Raw genomic sequence first — 18,427 nt, forward strand, 5'->3', positions numbered from 1 at the left:
ATGTACGGATCCATCCTATAAACTTCTCCCCAAATCCTAATCTACCTAACACCCTGAATAGAAAAGATCTATTCACGCGATCAAAGGCTTTCGCCTGATCTAGCGCTGCTACCATTAAAGGCATCCCTCTATCTTCAACCCAGGCGATGGAGTCCCTGATCAACTGTAGGTTCCATCTTATTGAGCGGCCCTCTACCCCGCATGTCTGATCCTCATGGACGACGTAGGGAAGGGCTGCTAATACCTTTGCAAGAATCTTGTAGTCTACACACAGCATGGTCAACGGCCGCCAGTTGCCAAGGTCAGTTGCTTCCCCCTTCTTATAAAGAAGTGACAGCACACCAACAGCCATTGATCCCCCCGGGACCCCCGTCTCAAGGATGGCCTTCAAGACTTCGAGGACCACTGGACCAAGTATACCCCAAAACTTAAGGTAAAACTCAGCCGGCAGCCCATCCATCCCAGGCACCTTCCCTTTTCCCATCCTCCTAAGAGCGCTCTCAACCTCTTCTAGTGAGATCTGGGCCTCCATCACGTCTCTAATGTCCTCCGGCAGCCGCCGGGACAAGTGTTCTAAAAACACGTTTCCCTGCTCTACATCTAAGCTCCCCCTCTTCATCCCTTTCTTCTTTGGTGAAGGAGGTAGCGGGGAGACAACGTCCCATCCCCGCTAACTCCTCCACCAAATCCCTCATTTCGACCTCGAGGAAGCCTGGCAGGCTGTCCCCCCACTCCTTCCCCCCATCTCCCCCCCCTCCCACCCCTCCCACCTCCACTCCTCCCTCCTTCTCCGTCACTGTCCCCGTTCCCTCTTCCACTCCTTCTCGTACCACTGTCCCCTTCTCCCTCTTCTCTGCTCCTCCACGTTCTTCCACCTTCTTTTTAATCTCTCCTTCTTTTTCCTTCTTTCCATCTTCTCTCCTCTTTCTTTTCGCCTCTTCCTTCTTCCCTTCTTCGTCCTTCTCCATCCTTCTCGTCCTTCTCCGTCCTTTCCCCTCTCCATCCGTACAATCCGCACGCGTCCTTTCTTTTCTCCCCCCATCCCCCGCTCCCCCCAAAGCTGCAGACGCGTATGACCTGTGACGAGCCGGGCAATCACGCCACAGGTGTTCTCTTGAGCCACACCCGTGGCAAGCCTTGGGCTCGTCACACTCCCTGGCCTCGTGCTCTTCCGACCCACAAAACCGACATTTCTTGTTACTGCACGAGGCCAGGGTATGGCCGTAGGCCATACAACGCCTGCAGAACGGGGGCTGACGTGCATAGTAGAGTGTTCCCCTGTCAGCCCCCAGGGAGAACATCGCCGGAGGATGGAGGTAGCCATCCACACTCTTCGGGGACTCCCTGAGTAACGCCTGGAAACCTCTCTTTCCGTTCCAGAAACCCAGGGAGTCCCTGAGGTACCTCGCTGAGGAGACATTGTCCATATATCTCCCCAGAAAGGCCCTCACCTCTTCATCCTTCACATGCGGATTGTACATGGTTACGGTGACCACCCTGAAGTTGTTCCTTGCCAGGCTGGTCACCGTGTAATGGCACAGGGGTCCTTCTTCTTTCCCTTCCCTCACCATCTTCATAATCTCATCGTGCTGTTCTTCCAAATGTACAGTCACATCAAACCCTTTCTCCACCGGATTCCCCTGAAGGCAGAGGACATCTTTCACCTTCAACTTCAGATGCCCCATCAGAATGGTCCTCGCAAAGGTTTCTCTCCCCCAAGGCTCCATCTCTCTTTCCCTCCAAGAAAAACGCACCGTATTGGCCAGCCCAACTGCTGGAAACCGACCGTGACGCTTTTTCCTGCGCCATCTCCGCAAGGAGAATAGCACACCTGGCTCTCCAACCTCTTCCAAAAAACAAGAAAAAGTTCAAAACAGGAAGCAAGCCAAAAAGGTGGAGCAACTAAAGGTGTTGACTCTCCACATCTATCAAGACAACTGGAGCACTGGGCCAGACACTCTTAAATAGAACCTGGACCAGCTCAGGTGAAACACCTTCCCACTAACGAGACGGACAAGCCAGCACAGGTGTAACACATACTGACTAACGAGGTGACATCAGTGCATCCTACGTGCTAACGAGCCACATATGTGCTAACGAGCCACATACGTGCTAACGAGCCACATACGTGCTAACGAGCCACATACGTGCTAACGAGCCACATACGTGCTAACGAGCCATATACGTGGTAAAGTCCAACCTCAAAACAAAAATGGAAAAACCAAAGCCTGTAAAATCTTCCCCTTTAAGACAACAAATATATCCTATATTTTTGTTGGACAAGTTTGCTCACCACCAACAGAAAACATACATTTCACATTATAATCAACTACAATGCCTCACCTTCCCCAATATAAACATGGTGTCTACTGGCTGTCAACAATTAAAAACAAGAATAATTTTTTCTTCTTCTAAATAATAATAATATACAATCGTATACATTTTTTTCTCCTTTTTCTTTCTATAGAATACTAAAACTCACTAGCTTCTAGAAAGAACTCTCCTCCCCTTGGAACGAGCCCAAACAAAACTAATCTCCAATACAGGAAAAACGTGCAGTCAAAATAAACTGTGATCCATTGCAACTCACTGCCTAAACGCAAAACACAATTTTGAAATTTTATTTTACCCCTTTTTCGTGGTATCCAATTGTTTAGTAGCTATCTTGACTCATCGCTACAACTCCCGTAAGGGCTCGGGAGCGACGAAGATTGAAAGTCATGCGTCCTCCGATACACAACCCAACCAAGCCGAACTGCTTCTTAACACAGCGCGCATCCAACCCTGAAGCCAGCTGCACCAATGTGTCGGAGGAAACACCGTGCACCTGGCAACCTTGATTAGCGCGCACTGCGCCCGGCCCGCATCTGGAGTCGCTGGTGCGCGATGAGTCAAGGATATCCCTACCGGCCAAGCCCTCCCTAACCCGGACGACGCTGGGCCAATTGTGCGTCGCCCCACGGACTTACCGGTCGCTTAACCACTACGCCACCCGGGAGTCCCAACACAAATCTTTTTGACTGCCCGCCCTTGAGACAATCAGCAACCAAGTTGTCCTTACCACGAACATGTATGATTTCAAGAGGAAACTCCTGCAATATCCGTAGTAACTTTCCACCTCACTGCAGAGCTTCTCTCCCTTTTCAGGATTCACGAGATAGGCATGTTGTTGGATCGGGCCCCAGTCCCCAATGTCATGCTCTAGTACATTTGGGTTGGCACATCTGAGAAGGAACCCTGATATTTTAAAAGCACAAAGTCAATATAATGTAAATATTTCACAATGTCAATATAATTGTACCCAAAAATTGTCAGCTGTTTGCATAAATAATTATGATTACTAAATGTTACATGAATTGTAAATATGAAAATCAAAACCAAATGTAAACCCCTTTGTTAATATGTATTGGCAATAATGAACTTAATGGTGAGACATGGAATAATTAAACATGTATCTTTTGTCAGGCTGAATGTTTGAAATTAGGTGATTTGAGACATGCTTCTTCAGTAGTGGAATAAAGACAATTAGCATTTGAATGTTGTAAAGAAATACTGGGGTGATGTAGGATTGTTCATAAAATTGATTATATACCAATTTATTACACTGCGTCCATGTGTATAGTCTGCAAGTATGTTGAAATTAAGTTATTTTCAACTTTCACTTTCAACTACAACCGAACATATATTGGACGTCGGGCATAGTCTTATTTTCAACGTCTTTTCAATTACATTTTGCTAAATTGGAATAGCGCAATGTCAAAACACAGTTTTAACATGTCCAAATCAATAACCAATATGCAGAAACAGTTTGTGATATATTGAAAACCTAAACATTTTGGAGTGTTCCATTGTGATTCCAGTGGGTCACCAATGTGGGAAACTGCAGGCTACATTGTGATTCCAGTGGGTCACCAACGTGGTAAACTGCTAGCTACATTTTGAAGAGTTGCATTTAGATTCCAGTGGGTCACCAACGTGGTAAATGTAACAAACTATTTTTTGTTAGTCACTTTTTGTTCAATCTCATAAATAGTAACTCTTTCAATTCAGAGCCTGGATTGTTTACATGAGGCTAAAATCAATTGAACAGGGGGAAAACATTTAGGGTTCTACGTTGCCAATCATTAAAATACTACTGATATAATGTTAAAATAATCTACATTGTGACATTATTTCATTGATATCATGAAACAACTCCTTCATGCATTTTCTGATGTTTGATCAGAGATCTTTTACTAGAGTATCTCTTTCCACATTGATCACAGCTATAAGATTTCTGTCCTGTGTGTGTTCTCTGGTGTACAGTCAGTTGGCCAGATTGACCAAAACTCTTCCCACATTGATCACAGCTATAAGGTTTCTGTCCTGTGTGTGTTCTCTGGTGTACAGTCAGTTGGCCAGATTGACCAAAACTCTTCCCACATTGATCACAGCTAAAAGATTTCTCTCCTGTGTGTGTTCTCTGGTGTATAGTTAGTTTGCTAGATGTAGTAAAACTCTTCCCACATTGATCACAGCCATAAGGTTTCTCTCCTGTGTGTGTTCTCTGGTGTATAGTTAGATTGCTTGATGTAGTAAAACTTTTCCCACATTGATCACAGCCATAAGGTTTCTCTCCTGTGTGTGTTCTCTGGTGTATAGTTAGATTGCTAGATGTAGTAAAACTCTTCCCACATTGATCACAGCTATAAGGTTTTTCTCCTGTGTGTCCCCGCTGGTGTCCTATCAGGCTGCTTAAGTGAGAAAAACTCGTCCCACATTGATAACAGCCAAAAGGTTTCTCTCCAGAATGTATTCTCTGGTGTGATTTCAGGGTTTCTAGCAGAATAAATCTCTTCCCACATTGATCACAGGCGTAAGGTTTCTCTCCTGTGTGTGTACTCTGGTGTATAGTTAGATAGCTAGATGTAGTAAAACTCTTCCCACATTGATCACAGCCATAAGGTTTCTCTCCTGTGTGTATTCTCTGGTGTATAGTTAGATTGCTAGATGTAGTAAAACTCTTCCCACATTGATCACAGCTATAAGGTTTCTCTCCTGTGTGAATTCTTTGGTGTATTTTAAGGTTTGATGAAGAGTTTAATCTTTTCCCACAGTCAGAGCAGCAGTGAGATTTTGTTCCTGTGGGATTTCGTTCCTGGTGTTTCTTGAGGAGTTCTGATCTGGAGAGACTTTTCTCTGCCTCGTCAGCATCATGATGTTGCTGAGGCTCCCCAGAGGATCCACGATAGTCACGTCTCTCTACTGTGCGAACGACAAAGTCAGACAGATGGTTAAAGGCCCACAACAGCAGAAATCCACTGTTTATTTGAGGTAAAAGGTTATGCTCAGAGCGTACCCATGAAGTTGTACATCAATTGACATCTGTTAAATTTGATAATTAAGACAGTCAAGACAGCAACAATAGTCAGATTTAGTCTTGTTTTAACAATAGTAGTAACATCGATGATTGCAGGCTAGAAATACATTATTCAAGTTGTTGAAATCCAAAGCAGTGTGCCAGACGACTTTTGGTCTCCAATAGGCCCCTTACTGTGTTTGCTAAAATTGTGGCACGAGAGCAATGCACACACAATTTGGTTGCAGAAACTCCTCCATGCTAATGAGGAAACCGCTAGTTATGGATGTGGTATATCGGCCTGGAGCCAAAAAGGTGAGCGTATTCAGAACACTACAGCGCAAGATCAGGAGTGCTACTCAAGGAAACCTCCATTAAGCTCTGTGTCTATTCACTAATTCATCACCATGGGGGAAAACTCAGGGGAGTTCTCATAGGCTGACAGCAAATATAGCCTCAATTTACAGGTTGATTATGAGTGTATTTCACACTACTATTGGATTATACAGTGGGGCAAAAAAATATTTAGTCAGCCACCAATTGTGCAAGTTCTCCCACTTAAAGATGAGAGAGGCCTGTAATTTTCATCATAGGTACACTTCAACTATGACAGACAAAATGAGAAAAAAAATCCAGAAAATCACATTGTAGGATTTTTTAATGAATTTATTTGCAAATTATGGTGGAAAACAAGTATTTGGTCACCTACAAACAAGCAATATTTCTGGCTCTCACAGACCTGTAACTTCTTCTTTAAGAGGCTCCTCTGTCCTCCACTCGTTACCTGTATTAATGGCACCTGTTTGAACTTGTTATCAGTATCAATGACACCTGTCCACAACCTCAAACAGTCACACTCCAAACTCCACTATGGCCAAGACCAAAGAGCTGTCAAAGGACACCAGAAACAAAATTGTAGACCTGCACCAGGCTGGGAAGACTGAATCTGCAATAGGTAAGCAGCTTGGTTTGAAGAAATCAATTGTGGGAGCAATTATTAGGAAATGGAAGACATACAAGACCACTGATAATCTCCCTCAATCTGGGGCTCCACGCAAGATCTCACCCCGTGGGGTCAAAATGATCACAAGAACGGTGAGCAAAAATCCCAGAACCACACGGGGGGACCTAGTGAATGACCTGCAGAGAGCTGGAACTAAAGTAACAAAGCCTACCATTAGTAACACACTACGCTGCCAGGGACTCAAATCCTGCAGTGCCAGACGTGTCCCCCTGCTTAAGCCAGTACATGTCCAGGCCCGTCTGAAGTTGGCTAGAGAGCATTTGGATGATCCAGAAGAAGATTGACATTCTCCCATATGGTCAGATGAAACCAAAATATAACTTTTTAGTGAAAACTCAACTTGTCGCGTTTGGAGGACAAAGAATGCTGAGTTGCATCCAAAGAACACCATACCTACTGTGAAGCATGGGGGCTGTTTTTCTGCAAAGGGACCAGGATGACTGATCCGTGTAAAGGAAATAATGAATGGGGCCATGTATCGTGAAATTTTGAGTGAAAACCTCCTTCCATCAGCAAGGGCATTGACTTACCGAAAACGTTTGACCTCTGTCATTGCCAGCAAAGGATAAATAACAAAGAATTGAGATACTTTTGTTATTGACCAAATACTTATTTTCCACCATAATTTGCAAATACATTCATTAAAAAACCTACAATGTGATTTTCTGGATTTTTTTTCCATTTTGTCTGTCATAGTTGAAGTGGACCTATGATGAAAATTACTGGCCTCATCTTTTTAAGAGGGAGAACTTGCACAATTGGTGGCTGACTAAATACTTTTTTTGCCCACCTGTAATTGTAAGGCTTGCTTGAATCAGCTGCTTAAAATGTTTGTGTTATTGTCTCAAATCAACTGCTTTATAGTTCAAAAAAATACTTCAACCAGTAAAATTCTCTTTGGTTAGCTTTGCGATCAGCCTGAAAATAAGGGTTTGTACACTAAGTGTTTAACAAATTGGAGTATTACTGCACCTAACAATAACATAGCCCTACTGTAGGACCCATAACTCCAACAATAACATAGACCTAAGACTATAAATAATTTAATATTTCAGGTGAAACATGGAAACTAAAATGTCTTTGTCATGACATTTCATAACCAGATAATTTTGTGAATAATCCCACTAGACTACTCTGTAATGGGTTGTCATTCTAAATGTCCCGAATAAGGGAAAATAGCTCTGTGTGTTGTACAATAGCCTTTCCATCAAGGGACAATTCTCTACACATTATGAGCTACGTATCTCTGTGTCCAAACAGACTTACAGGACCCTACAGTAAATCAAGCAGACAATAACACATTACAAACATAAATTTGTTAGGGACGTTGGATCCAACGTGGAGCACGGCATAACTGTCTTTACCAGAGTAATGAATGAAGAAGCACTTTGGTTGTTGTTGCATGTCGTGATGTTTGTCACATGACTGTCATTCGAAAATGATTTCCTGGATCAGCTGATGATAGTTGAACATGTGACTGTAACTAAACAGCTACAGTATTAAGAATGATGTGTAATTATTGAAGAACCCGCATTAATGACAGTGTCCATTTGGGTGTTGTCAATAAAGTTAAGGTGACTAGGTTAGAACCATTGGATTTAGCAAACTCTGAAATTATTTAGGATTTCTGTGCCCATGAAAACGGTTTTCCCAACATAATATAAGGAGACACTAAATGTTCTGAAGTTAGAGAGCATTTCAGAGATCTGAATACAAAAACACTGTCCTAACAGGACAATAACCTAAACCACAAGGCCAAATCTTCACTGGAGGAGCTTACCAAAATGACATTGAATGTTCCTGAGTGGTCCAGTTACAGTTAGAACTTAAATTGTCTTGAAAGTCTATAGCAAGACTTGAAAATGGCTTTTTAGCCATTATTAACAACCAACTTGACAGAACAGGAAGGATTTTAAAAAATAATAATGAATTTCACATGAAGATCAGTTGCCTATTGGATGACATCGCGACTTCCTATCAAAGCCAACTCATCACTCACTCCTTCTTGTTTGCAGTTGTCTAAAAAAACAATATTTTGCTCAAAACATTTGTTTCCCTTTAGTGTGGTTATACTTTACTGTATTTTATATTCCACTTTTTTTTATCACTGGAGCACGTCATGAACAATTCCAACAGTACAAAAACATATTCAAGTGTCGTGCCCTTTTAAAAATCACACATTAGTTTAACAATTGCAGAGTTTTGAGTCCCTGTTTTTTAAGATAGTACTCACTGTATTTACTGGTGTTAATCAGATCTCCAGTCTTCTCTTCTTCGTCCTCCTCTAATGTGACAGTAATCTCCCCCTCTTCATCCTTCATTCCAAAAACGTCTTCATCCTCTATTCCAAAAACTGCATCCTCCTCCTCTTTCACGGTAACAGCCTCACCCTCTACTTGTTTTTGTATTTTAACAGCCTCCTCCTCCTCCTCTTTCACCAGAGCTTCTTTCTCCGTCCAGCAGAGAAATGGAGGAGAGTTGCTTAGTGAACTCATGTTCGTGGATAATAGCTAGTTAGCATTAGCTACCAGACTAGTGCTAACTTCAACCAGCTAGCTAGTTGACTTACAACGTAAATATTAAATTAAATGGGCATCTAGTTGTTTCCACATAAGTATGTTTAAATCATAGTGGCAATTAAACCACGAAATTGTCTAAAGATCTTGAATGTTCCGACTTTGTTGTCTAGCGAGCTACCGAGGTGGCTGCAGTTGTTCCGTCCACGAGATTATACGTCACACTGGAAACATCGCCTGAAAGACACATATCGCCATCTGCTGTCTGGAGGGAGGAAACGCAGTTGAGGAGGGAAAACTTTTTTTATTCTTCATTGAATTATAATATTATAAAGCAGTTTAGGGAAACCTTTTTTTCTCTCCATTAAATATGAATATTATATCAACACGTACAAAGAGCAACAAGTGTTGTTTGATTAGTTAAGATTTTTTATGATAATTTAAAACATCTACTCCACATCTGTATTTCTGATACAGTCAAATATCAAAATAAGCACCTAGTTATTGATACCCTTGATCAAGATGAGTAAAAATGTATGTATAAAATAAATAAATAAACTTTACCCACTACCAGGATATTTTAGCCCATAACTCTGCTCGGAGGCTGAAACTTGGCCATAAGTGGATCTTCCAGCAAGACACATCAAGATCCAGAAATAAACTATTAATTTGGCACAAAATCAACATTTCCAATGTCCATCTCAGTCTTCGGACTTAAACTCCATTGAAAACCTGTGGTTTGAATTGAACAGGGCAGTCCACAAGCGCAGACTAAATAAATCAAGGACCTGGAGAGATCAAGTAAGGAGGAATGATCTAAGATCCAACCCAATGTGTTCTCTAATCTCATAAAACATTTGAGTGTCGTTAACCTCCCAAGGGGAAGGTGCTAGAGTATTAAAAACATGGGTAGCAATAATTCAGATCCCTACCTTTTGAGAATTACATGTTAAAATAAATCACTTTCTCTGAGCAATTGTATCATAATAAAATAATATACATTTCCCTTTATTTTTTGGTGTGTAAGAATACATCATGTAGATGTACAGTGGGGAGAACAAGTATTTGATACACTGCCGATTTTGCAGGTTTACTTATAAAGCATGTAGAGGTCTGTAAACAAAGGAAAATAAAGGTCAGAACGTGACACAGGTCTGTGAGAGCCGGAATTCTTACTGATTGGTAGGTGATCAAATACTTATGTCATGCAATAACATGCAAATTAATTACTTAAAAATATACAATGTGATTTTCTGGATTTTTGTTTTAGATTCCGCCTCTCACAGTTGAAGTGTACCTATGATAAAAATTACAGACCTCTACATGCTTTGTAAGTAGGAAAACTTGGCAGTGATCAAATACTTGTTCTCTCCACTGTATATAATGAACAAACTAGGTCTATACTGCTCCTACATGGTGTAACAATACATCATGTTGACGTATATAATGAAAAGACTAGGTCTATACTGCTCCTACATGGTGTAACAAAAGTTTGGGGTCAGTAAGAAGTGTCCTTGTTTTTGAAAGAACATTTTTTTAAATTGTCCATTAAAATAACATAAAATTGATCAGAAATACAGTGTAGACATTGTTAATGTTGTAAATGACTATTGGAGCTGGAAACGGTTGATTTTTTATGGAATATCGAGATAGGCATACAGAGGCCCATTATCAGCAACCATCACTCCTGTGTTCCAATGGCACATTATGTTCGTTAATCCAAGATGATCATTTTAAAAGGTTAATTGATCAGTAGAAAACTCCATTGCAATTATGTTAGCACAGCTGAAAACTGTTGTGCCGATTTAACAAAGCTTTTGTAAACAGTGTGTGGGCCTTGTTCTTTAACAAAGCTTGTGTGGGCCTTGTTCTTTAACAACACTTTTGTAAACAGTGTGCAGGCCTTCTTGTTCATTAACAAAGCTTTTGTAAACAGTGTGCAGGCCTTCTTGTTCATTAACAAAGCTTTTGTAAACAGTGTTGTTGCATAACAATCATGCAGGAGAACAACTATAATCACCACCTTTTTGACCAATCTTCCCTCCCCCTAACATTGGGTTTGATTCAGACCCTGTCAGTGTGCCAGGTGGACATGGGGTTTGATTCAGACCCTGTCAGTGTACCAGGTGGACATTGGGTTTGATTCAGACCCTCTCAGTGTACCAGGTGGACATTGGGTTTGATTCAGACCCTGTCAGTGTACCAGGTGGACATTGGGTTTGATTCAGACTCTCCCCGCATGGCCAGAAATGTATTCCAAGGTCAGTAACTAATAACCACAGAACCATCACAGACCTTTCATGCCTGACTAAAAACACCTACGTATTAGATTTACTGCCATTGTCTAGTATGTCACCACCTCAGACACCATTCACAATACTGGCTGAGGTACAAGTAAAACATGACATATTATTTCTTAACCATTCACAATGCTGGCTGAGGTACCAGTAAAACATGATATATTATTTCCTAACCATTCACAATGCTGGCTGAGGTACGAGTAAAACATGACATATTATTTCCTAATTGTCAAAAAATCCCCACTCCTTTATCAACCTGTCTCTCACTGTTTAACCAGAATAACATGAGTTGTGCCCTTCAAACTGTTACAGACTGTTAGTCCATAATCATATTTAGCTACTTAGATGTCATGTATTGTCATGTTATGTTCTCTATAATGAAACATCACCAAGTGAAATAAAGTTGATAAGATACTCTTAATAGACATTAAATAAAAAATGGTTGTTCAGAAATCATTCATTATTATGTTGCTCTGATGAAATGAACAAAACATTTCACAATCATTACCACTGCTGATATTCACATCGAATAATTACAAGGATCATATTTCTCAGTTGCATTGACCTGCAGACATCAGACACTCTTATGCACATGTGACTGAAATGTAACCAATCAGAAAAATCAGAGACAATTTTGATGGCCAAATAAAAAAAACAGCACGTTTCTGCACGTATCCAATTGGATAATTCCAGTACAGTACATGTCTAGAGGGATAATTCCAGTGCAGTACATGTGTAAAGGCTGTAGAGGGAAAATTCCAGTGCAGTACATGTGTAAAGGGTGTAGAGATATAATTCCAGTACAGTACATGTGTAAGGGGATAATTACAGTACAGTACATGTGTAGAGGGATAATTCCAGTGCAGTACAGTGTATTTGTAGAGGGACAATTCCAGTGCTGTACATGTGTAGAGGGATAATTCCAGTACAGTACATGTGTAGAGGGATAATTCCAGTGCAGTACATGTTTGGAGGGATAATTCCAGTGCAGTACATGTTTGGAGGGATAATTCCAGTACAGGACATGTGTAGAGGGATACTTCCAGTACAGTACATGTGTAGAGGGATAATTCCAGTGCAGTACATGTTTGGAGGGATAATTCCAGTGCAGTACATGTGCAGAGGGATAATTCATAATTCTCTCGGATTCTAACATGCAAGACTACAAATCCCTGCAAGCTTCTGCATGTCATCTATAGCCGACACCTTTCACAGAACAGTTCACAGAATTGTCCATTGGGATACATTTACACAATTTAATCATTGCTACCTTAAGGCCTGATTGGTGGAGTGCTGCAGAGATGGTTGTCCTTGTGAAAGGTTCTCCCATCTCCACAGAGGAACTCTGGAGCTCTGTCAAGGTGAACATCGGTGTCACAATTGTGTATAGGTGGCAGGGAAGCCAGGCACAGGAGAATTCAACTTGGTAAAATGGAGTAATTTAATAAAACAAAACATAACTCCAAAACCATAAATACAAAATGAAACAAATTGTGTATGAGGACTCGTCGCGCACCAAATACAAACAACACGACACTGAACATAAAACAATCTCTGACAAAGACATGATGGGAAACAGAAGGTTAAATACACAACAGGTAATTAATGGGATTGAAACCAGGTGTGTAGGAAGACAAGACAAAACCAATGGAAAATGAAAAATGGATCAATGATGGCTAGAAGACTGGTGACGTCGACCGCCGAGTAAGGAGAGGCATCGTCTTCGGTAGAAGTCGTGACAATCGAGTTCACCTTCCCTGACCAAGGTCCTTCTCTCCCAATTTCTCAGTTTGGCCGGGCAGCCAGCTCTAGGAAGAGTCTTGGTGGTTCCAAACTTCTTCCTTTTAAAAATGATGGAGGCCACTGTGTTCTTGGGGACCTTCAATGCTGAAGACATTTTTTGGTACCTTTCCCCAGATCTGTGCCTCAACACTATCCTGTCTCAGAGCTCTATGGACAATTCATTTGACGTCATGGCTTGGTTTTTGCTCTGACATGCACTGTGAACTACTGTGGGACCTTATATAGACAGGTCTGTACCTTTCCAAATCATGTCAATTGAATTGAATTTGGCTCCAATCAAGTTGTAGAACATCTCAAGAATGATCAATGGAATCAGGATGCATCCGAGCTCAATTTTGAGTATCACAGCAAAGGGTCTGAATACTTAAGTAAAATGATTCCATTTTAGAATGAGGCTGTAACATAAAAAAAGTGGAAAAGTTGAGGGGTCTGAATACTTAACGAATGCACTGTATAGCGCTGGCAGAGTTTTCTACCATTGGCAGTTTTGTACACAGTCATGTGATACGTGGCATAGAAAAGTCCAATCTTAGGAGAGGTCATGGGAGGCACTATACTGTGTGTCTGCAGGTGTCTTCCTGGTCAAAACCACTGAAACAGATGCCCCTCCACCCTCTGGTGGGATACAGAGAAATCTAGATTCAAATACTTAGATGTGTGTGTATGTTGTGAAATTGTTAGATATTACTTGTTAGATATTACTGCACTGTCAGAGGTAGAACCACAAGGATTTCACTACACCCGCAATAACATCTGCTAAACACACGTATGTGACCAATAAAATGTGATACGATTGTGATTTGAAATAAACATCCTATATTTATTAAAGGTGCTTTTGGCTGGGGTCAACATGACTCCAAAGGATTTGAATTTGTTAAAAATCCATTTGGATACAGAAATACTAAACAATGATTTAGATTTATTAAGAACAAGTTGATTGACAAAGTCATGAAAAATTGAAAGAATTTAATAAACCACATTTTGGCTATGATCAAAGATATGTCTCTGAGGTCAAAATGATCCATGTCAGAAGTATGGTTCAATGCAAATATGTAGTGGGTGTAAAGTTTATTTTAATTTCTCACTCATTAAAAACGAATCAATCAACACATGCTTCTCTTTGAACGACTTAATATAATATTAAACTTAATAAATGTAAGGGAACACACCCCTGAAATGTACAAAAATGAATGGGAAGTCATTGGCACTGGACAAACCATATGCACGGTGTCCAATACCACTCAATTCGGCGTCGTTTCATTCAAAGTTGATTGCAAGTGCCATGTGGCAAATACCAAGTGTAACACTTTAAAAATCCAACAGATGGCGAGTGCGCTCCACCGTGATTTTTCATATTGTAAATGTAACACAAGTCAACATCCAAAAGTAAAATTTTTAAAAACTGAAACATTTTTCAAAAACGTATCACCCCGAGCAATCCCGTATCCGGGAGCGTAATCATAGCCTCAAGCTCATTACCATAACGCAATGTTAACTATTCATGAAAATCGCAAATGAAATGAAAGAAATATATTCACTCACAAGCTTAGCCTTTTGTTAACAACACGGTCATCTCAGATTTTGAAAATATGCTTTTCAACCATAGCTACACAAGCATTTGTGTAAGAGTATTGATACCTAGCATAGCATTAGCCTAGCATTCAGCAGGCAACATATTCACAAAAACAAGAAAAGCATTCAAATAAAATCCTTTACCTTTGAAGAACTTCAGATGTTTTCAATGAGACTCTCAGTTAGATAGCAAATGTTCAGTTTTTCCAAAAAGATTATTTGTGTAGAAGAAATCGCTCCGTTTTGTTCATCACGTTTCGCTAAGACAAAAACCCGAAAATTCAGTCATTACAACGCCAAACTTTTTTCCAAATTAACTCCATAATATCGACAGAAACATGGCAAACGTTGTTTAGAATCAATCCTCAAGGTGTTTTTCACATATCTATTCGATGGTAAGTCATTCGTGGCAGTTGACTTTCTCCTCTGAAGCAAATGGTAAAATGCACGCAGCTGGAGATTACGCAATAATTTCGACGGAGGACACCAAGTGGGCACCTGGTAAATGTAGTCTCTTATGGTCAATCTTCCAATGATATGCCTACAAATACGTCACAATGCTGCAGACACCTTGGGGAAACGACAGAAAGCGTAGGCTCATTCCTGGCGCATTCACAGCCATATAAGGAGACATTGGAACACAGCGCCTTCAAAATCTGGGCCATTTCCTGTTTGAAATTTCATCTTGGTTTCGCCTGTAGCATTAGTTCTGTGGCACTCACAGATAATATCTTTGCGGTTTTGGAACCGTCAGAGTGTTTTCTTTACAAAGCTGTCAATTATATGCATAGTGGAGCATCTTTTCGTGACAAAATATCTTGTTTAAAACGGGAATGTTTTTTATACAAAAATTAAAAGAGCGCCCTCTATATCGAAGAAGTTAAAAAAGTGCTTTCTGGACCGTTTTTCAAAATTCTTTAGATTTTTTTTGTCAATTACACATGTGTAAGAACTGTATGAATATACTTTTGTCCAATTTTATTATCATATTTTTTATTATTTTTTACTTGTGCATAAGGCATATGTTTTGTCCATTTGCAATATGATTTCATAGGAAGTCAAAAGTTAAATAGCAAAAAAAAAAATCAAAAATGTGTATAAGAACTGTATCAACTGTCATATTTTATTATCATTTTTTTTTACTTGTGCATAAGGCATATGTTTTCTCCATTTGCAATATGATTTCATAGGAAGTCAAAAGTCCAAATTGTGAACTTTTTTTCAAAAACTTATCACCCCCTTTAAAAAGTGCTTTCTGGATGGTTTATCGAAAATATTTCGATTTGTTTTGTCAATTAATTCACAAGAACTGTATGAATATACATTTGTCAAATTTTTATATGATTATTTTTTTAAACTTTTTTTTACTTGTGCATAGGTTTTGTCCATTTGCAATATGATTTCATAGGAAGTCAAAATATGAAAGATTTGAAAATGCCAAATCAGCATGTTATGTCCATTTGCCATGTACCATCACGAATTTGACATGCTCAAAAATCCTGCAGAAATGCAAAATTGACTGGCCTGATGGACTCAGGATGGCCGGGCAGTGATAGTGGTTCTTCTCCATCGCTCGTTGTGTTGATTTCATCATGTCCATTTGGTAATGTTTTTTCACTGTTGAATCATATTGCAAATGCACGTGCATTTGTAATATGTTTCAATGGTTATTTACATCACGAATTTGTCATGCTCAAAAATCCTGCAGGAATGCGAAATTGACTGGCCCGATGAACTCGGGATGGCTGGGCTGTGATTCTGGTTCCTCTCCATCGCTCGTTGGGGTTGATTTCAGAATGTCTCTTTGGTGATGGTACCTCACTGTTTAAACATATTGCAAAGGGACAAAGGTCACCAGCAAGTCACCGTCCATCAGTCAATTAGATATCATTCTGACACCAAACTGATACAAACTGAAACCACACCCACTTTTTCCAACTCGTTTAGGAGCCAACTATCACATACTTCAGAGCAGGCCCAAAATTCACAACGCCTTCTGTTCAAACCCCCAAAAAACATACAACACGTAGTTACGTTCTAGCTGTGGGTCCAGTTCTGACATTATGTGCAGGCCAAGCTGAGGCAACCCAGAATCCCAAGTTTCGGCTCAATAGGTCATTTGGTGCCCGAGCAAGACCTTAATTGGTGCTGAAAATCCACTTTTTTCCATGACATGCTATGGGGTCCTTGAATGAGCTATCGGACAGAAACGTTGGGGTCCGTCTATATGGGCCAATGCGGTCGCAATGCACCTAGTCTTGCGACTCTGAGACATTTCTAAATGTCAGCATTTTCGTGATGTAAAAATGAATTGAAGTTATTGCAAATGTACGAGGCTGTTTCTCGGTCCGAGAACCATCTAGAGCCACATAACTCACCACGCACTATCGACCTGAGCTCTAGAACAGGTTTCTAACATTTCAGAACTCGGCACGACCTTGAGAATATGTTAATGCCATTGTAGGCTCTGTGTGTCTTTGAGCACCGCACTTTGTCACTCCATCCTTGCTCTGTGTGTGTGTGTGTGTGTGTGTGTGTGTGTGTGTGTGTGTGTGTGTGTGTGTGTGTGTGTGTGTGTGTGCGTGTGAGACCTTTTCTTTGACATCTGTTGGGAAAAAAATGACTGATTTACAGTTCATGAGGGTTGCCTAATCACACATATGAAGTTTTAAAAAGATCTGACCTTTTTAACCCTTCGAAACAGCACATATGACACCATTTAAGGTACTTCCGGTTGGCACAGGAAGCTATAAGTAAACACATATTTTGCTTCGGGTATGCTCTTACAGAATCCTGAGTTTTAAGTCTTTATGTTAAGAATTGACTGATCGACACAGGGTTGAATGCAGTGATTTTCATAATTGCAGGTTATGTCTTTCAAAAAACTTTTAGGGTGAATTTAATCACTTCCGGTTGCTTCAGGAAGCTTAGAATCAACACAGCTACCCTTATAGTGGTATGATGGAATGTCATCGAACACAGATTCATAAGATATTCATAACCCACATAGGCTTCAAGTTGAATTTAGGGGTGCAGGCAATGTATTCCTATGGGGAGAGATGTCAGTGTAATCTGTGAGATCAAAAAAAACTATTTTACTGTTAAGGGTTAATGCCACACGGTCAAGGTTAGGCTTGCACGTATTGGGATGACCTCAGGAACACTCCTGAGGTCAAATTGTGCTTCTCACCCTAAAGGTTCTCCCACTGTCACCCAAAAGCAAATGAAAATTAGGGCCAGGCTTCATTATGGGCCTACTTTTTCTCATGGCCGCTGCGCTTAGACCGAGCAAGCTACGGTCAAGCGGGGCATCTCGTTGAACTCGGCACAGCCTAGAGATTATGGTAATGCCATTACAGGCTCTGAGTGTCTTTAAGCACCACACTTTGTCACGCCATCCTTGCTGTGTGTGTGTGTGAGAGAGCTTTTCTTTGACATCTGTTACTGATTTACACTTCATGGGGGTTGCCTAATAACACATATGAAGTTTTGAAAAGATCAGACCTTTTTAAACCTTCAAAACAGCGCCTATGACACCATTGTAATGAACTTCCGGTTTACACAGGGAGCTGAAAGTGAACAGATATCCTCCATGGGTGGGGTAGGCACTTATTGAATTTTGCGTTTTAAGTCTTTACGTTAAGAACTGACTTATTTACGGAGGGTTCAATGAGTGTGTCATTTCAGAAAATCACAGAAAATCACAGATATCTCGCAGAGCTCCGAAGCACACTTTAAAAAGATTTGTATGAACACACTGCAAATTGATCTGTAACTTTTCAACAAATAAACCCACCTATTTTTGAACATCACCAATTTGACATTGTACGATTTCTCTTATATGACGATAGATAAATGGCTGGTTATTTTTTTA

The 18,427-nt window shown here is 40.5% G+C and overlaps 1 protein-coding gene and 1 pseudogene across 1 annotated transcript; both read right to left on the reverse strand.

The window, feature by feature from the left end:
• LOC135520267 (zinc finger protein 239-like) overlaps nucleotides 1-18,427 on the reverse strand; it is a 467,619-nt pseudogene that overhangs the window by 10,364 nt on the left and 438,828 nt on the right.
• LOC135521775 (zinc finger protein OZF-like) lies at nucleotides 1,067-9,075 on the reverse strand. The gene is made up of 2 exons (XM_064947501.1): nucleotides 8,596-9,075; nucleotides 1,067-5,244 (listed from the first exon to the last, which is right to left on the reverse strand). Exons 1-2 carry the CDS (start codon nucleotides 8,855-8,857, stop codon nucleotides 4,184-4,186), a joined length of 1,323 nt encoding a protein of 440 aa, XP_064803573.1. The 5' UTR covers nucleotides 8,858-9,075; the 3' UTR covers nucleotides 1,067-4,183.

This window comes from Oncorhynchus masou, chromosome 4, assembly GCF_036934945.1.
Source record: "Oncorhynchus masou masou isolate Uvic2021 chromosome 4, UVic_Omas_1.1, whole genome shotgun sequence".
Lineage (NCBI taxonomy): Eukaryota > Metazoa > Chordata > Actinopteri > Salmoniformes > Salmonidae > Oncorhynchus > Oncorhynchus masou.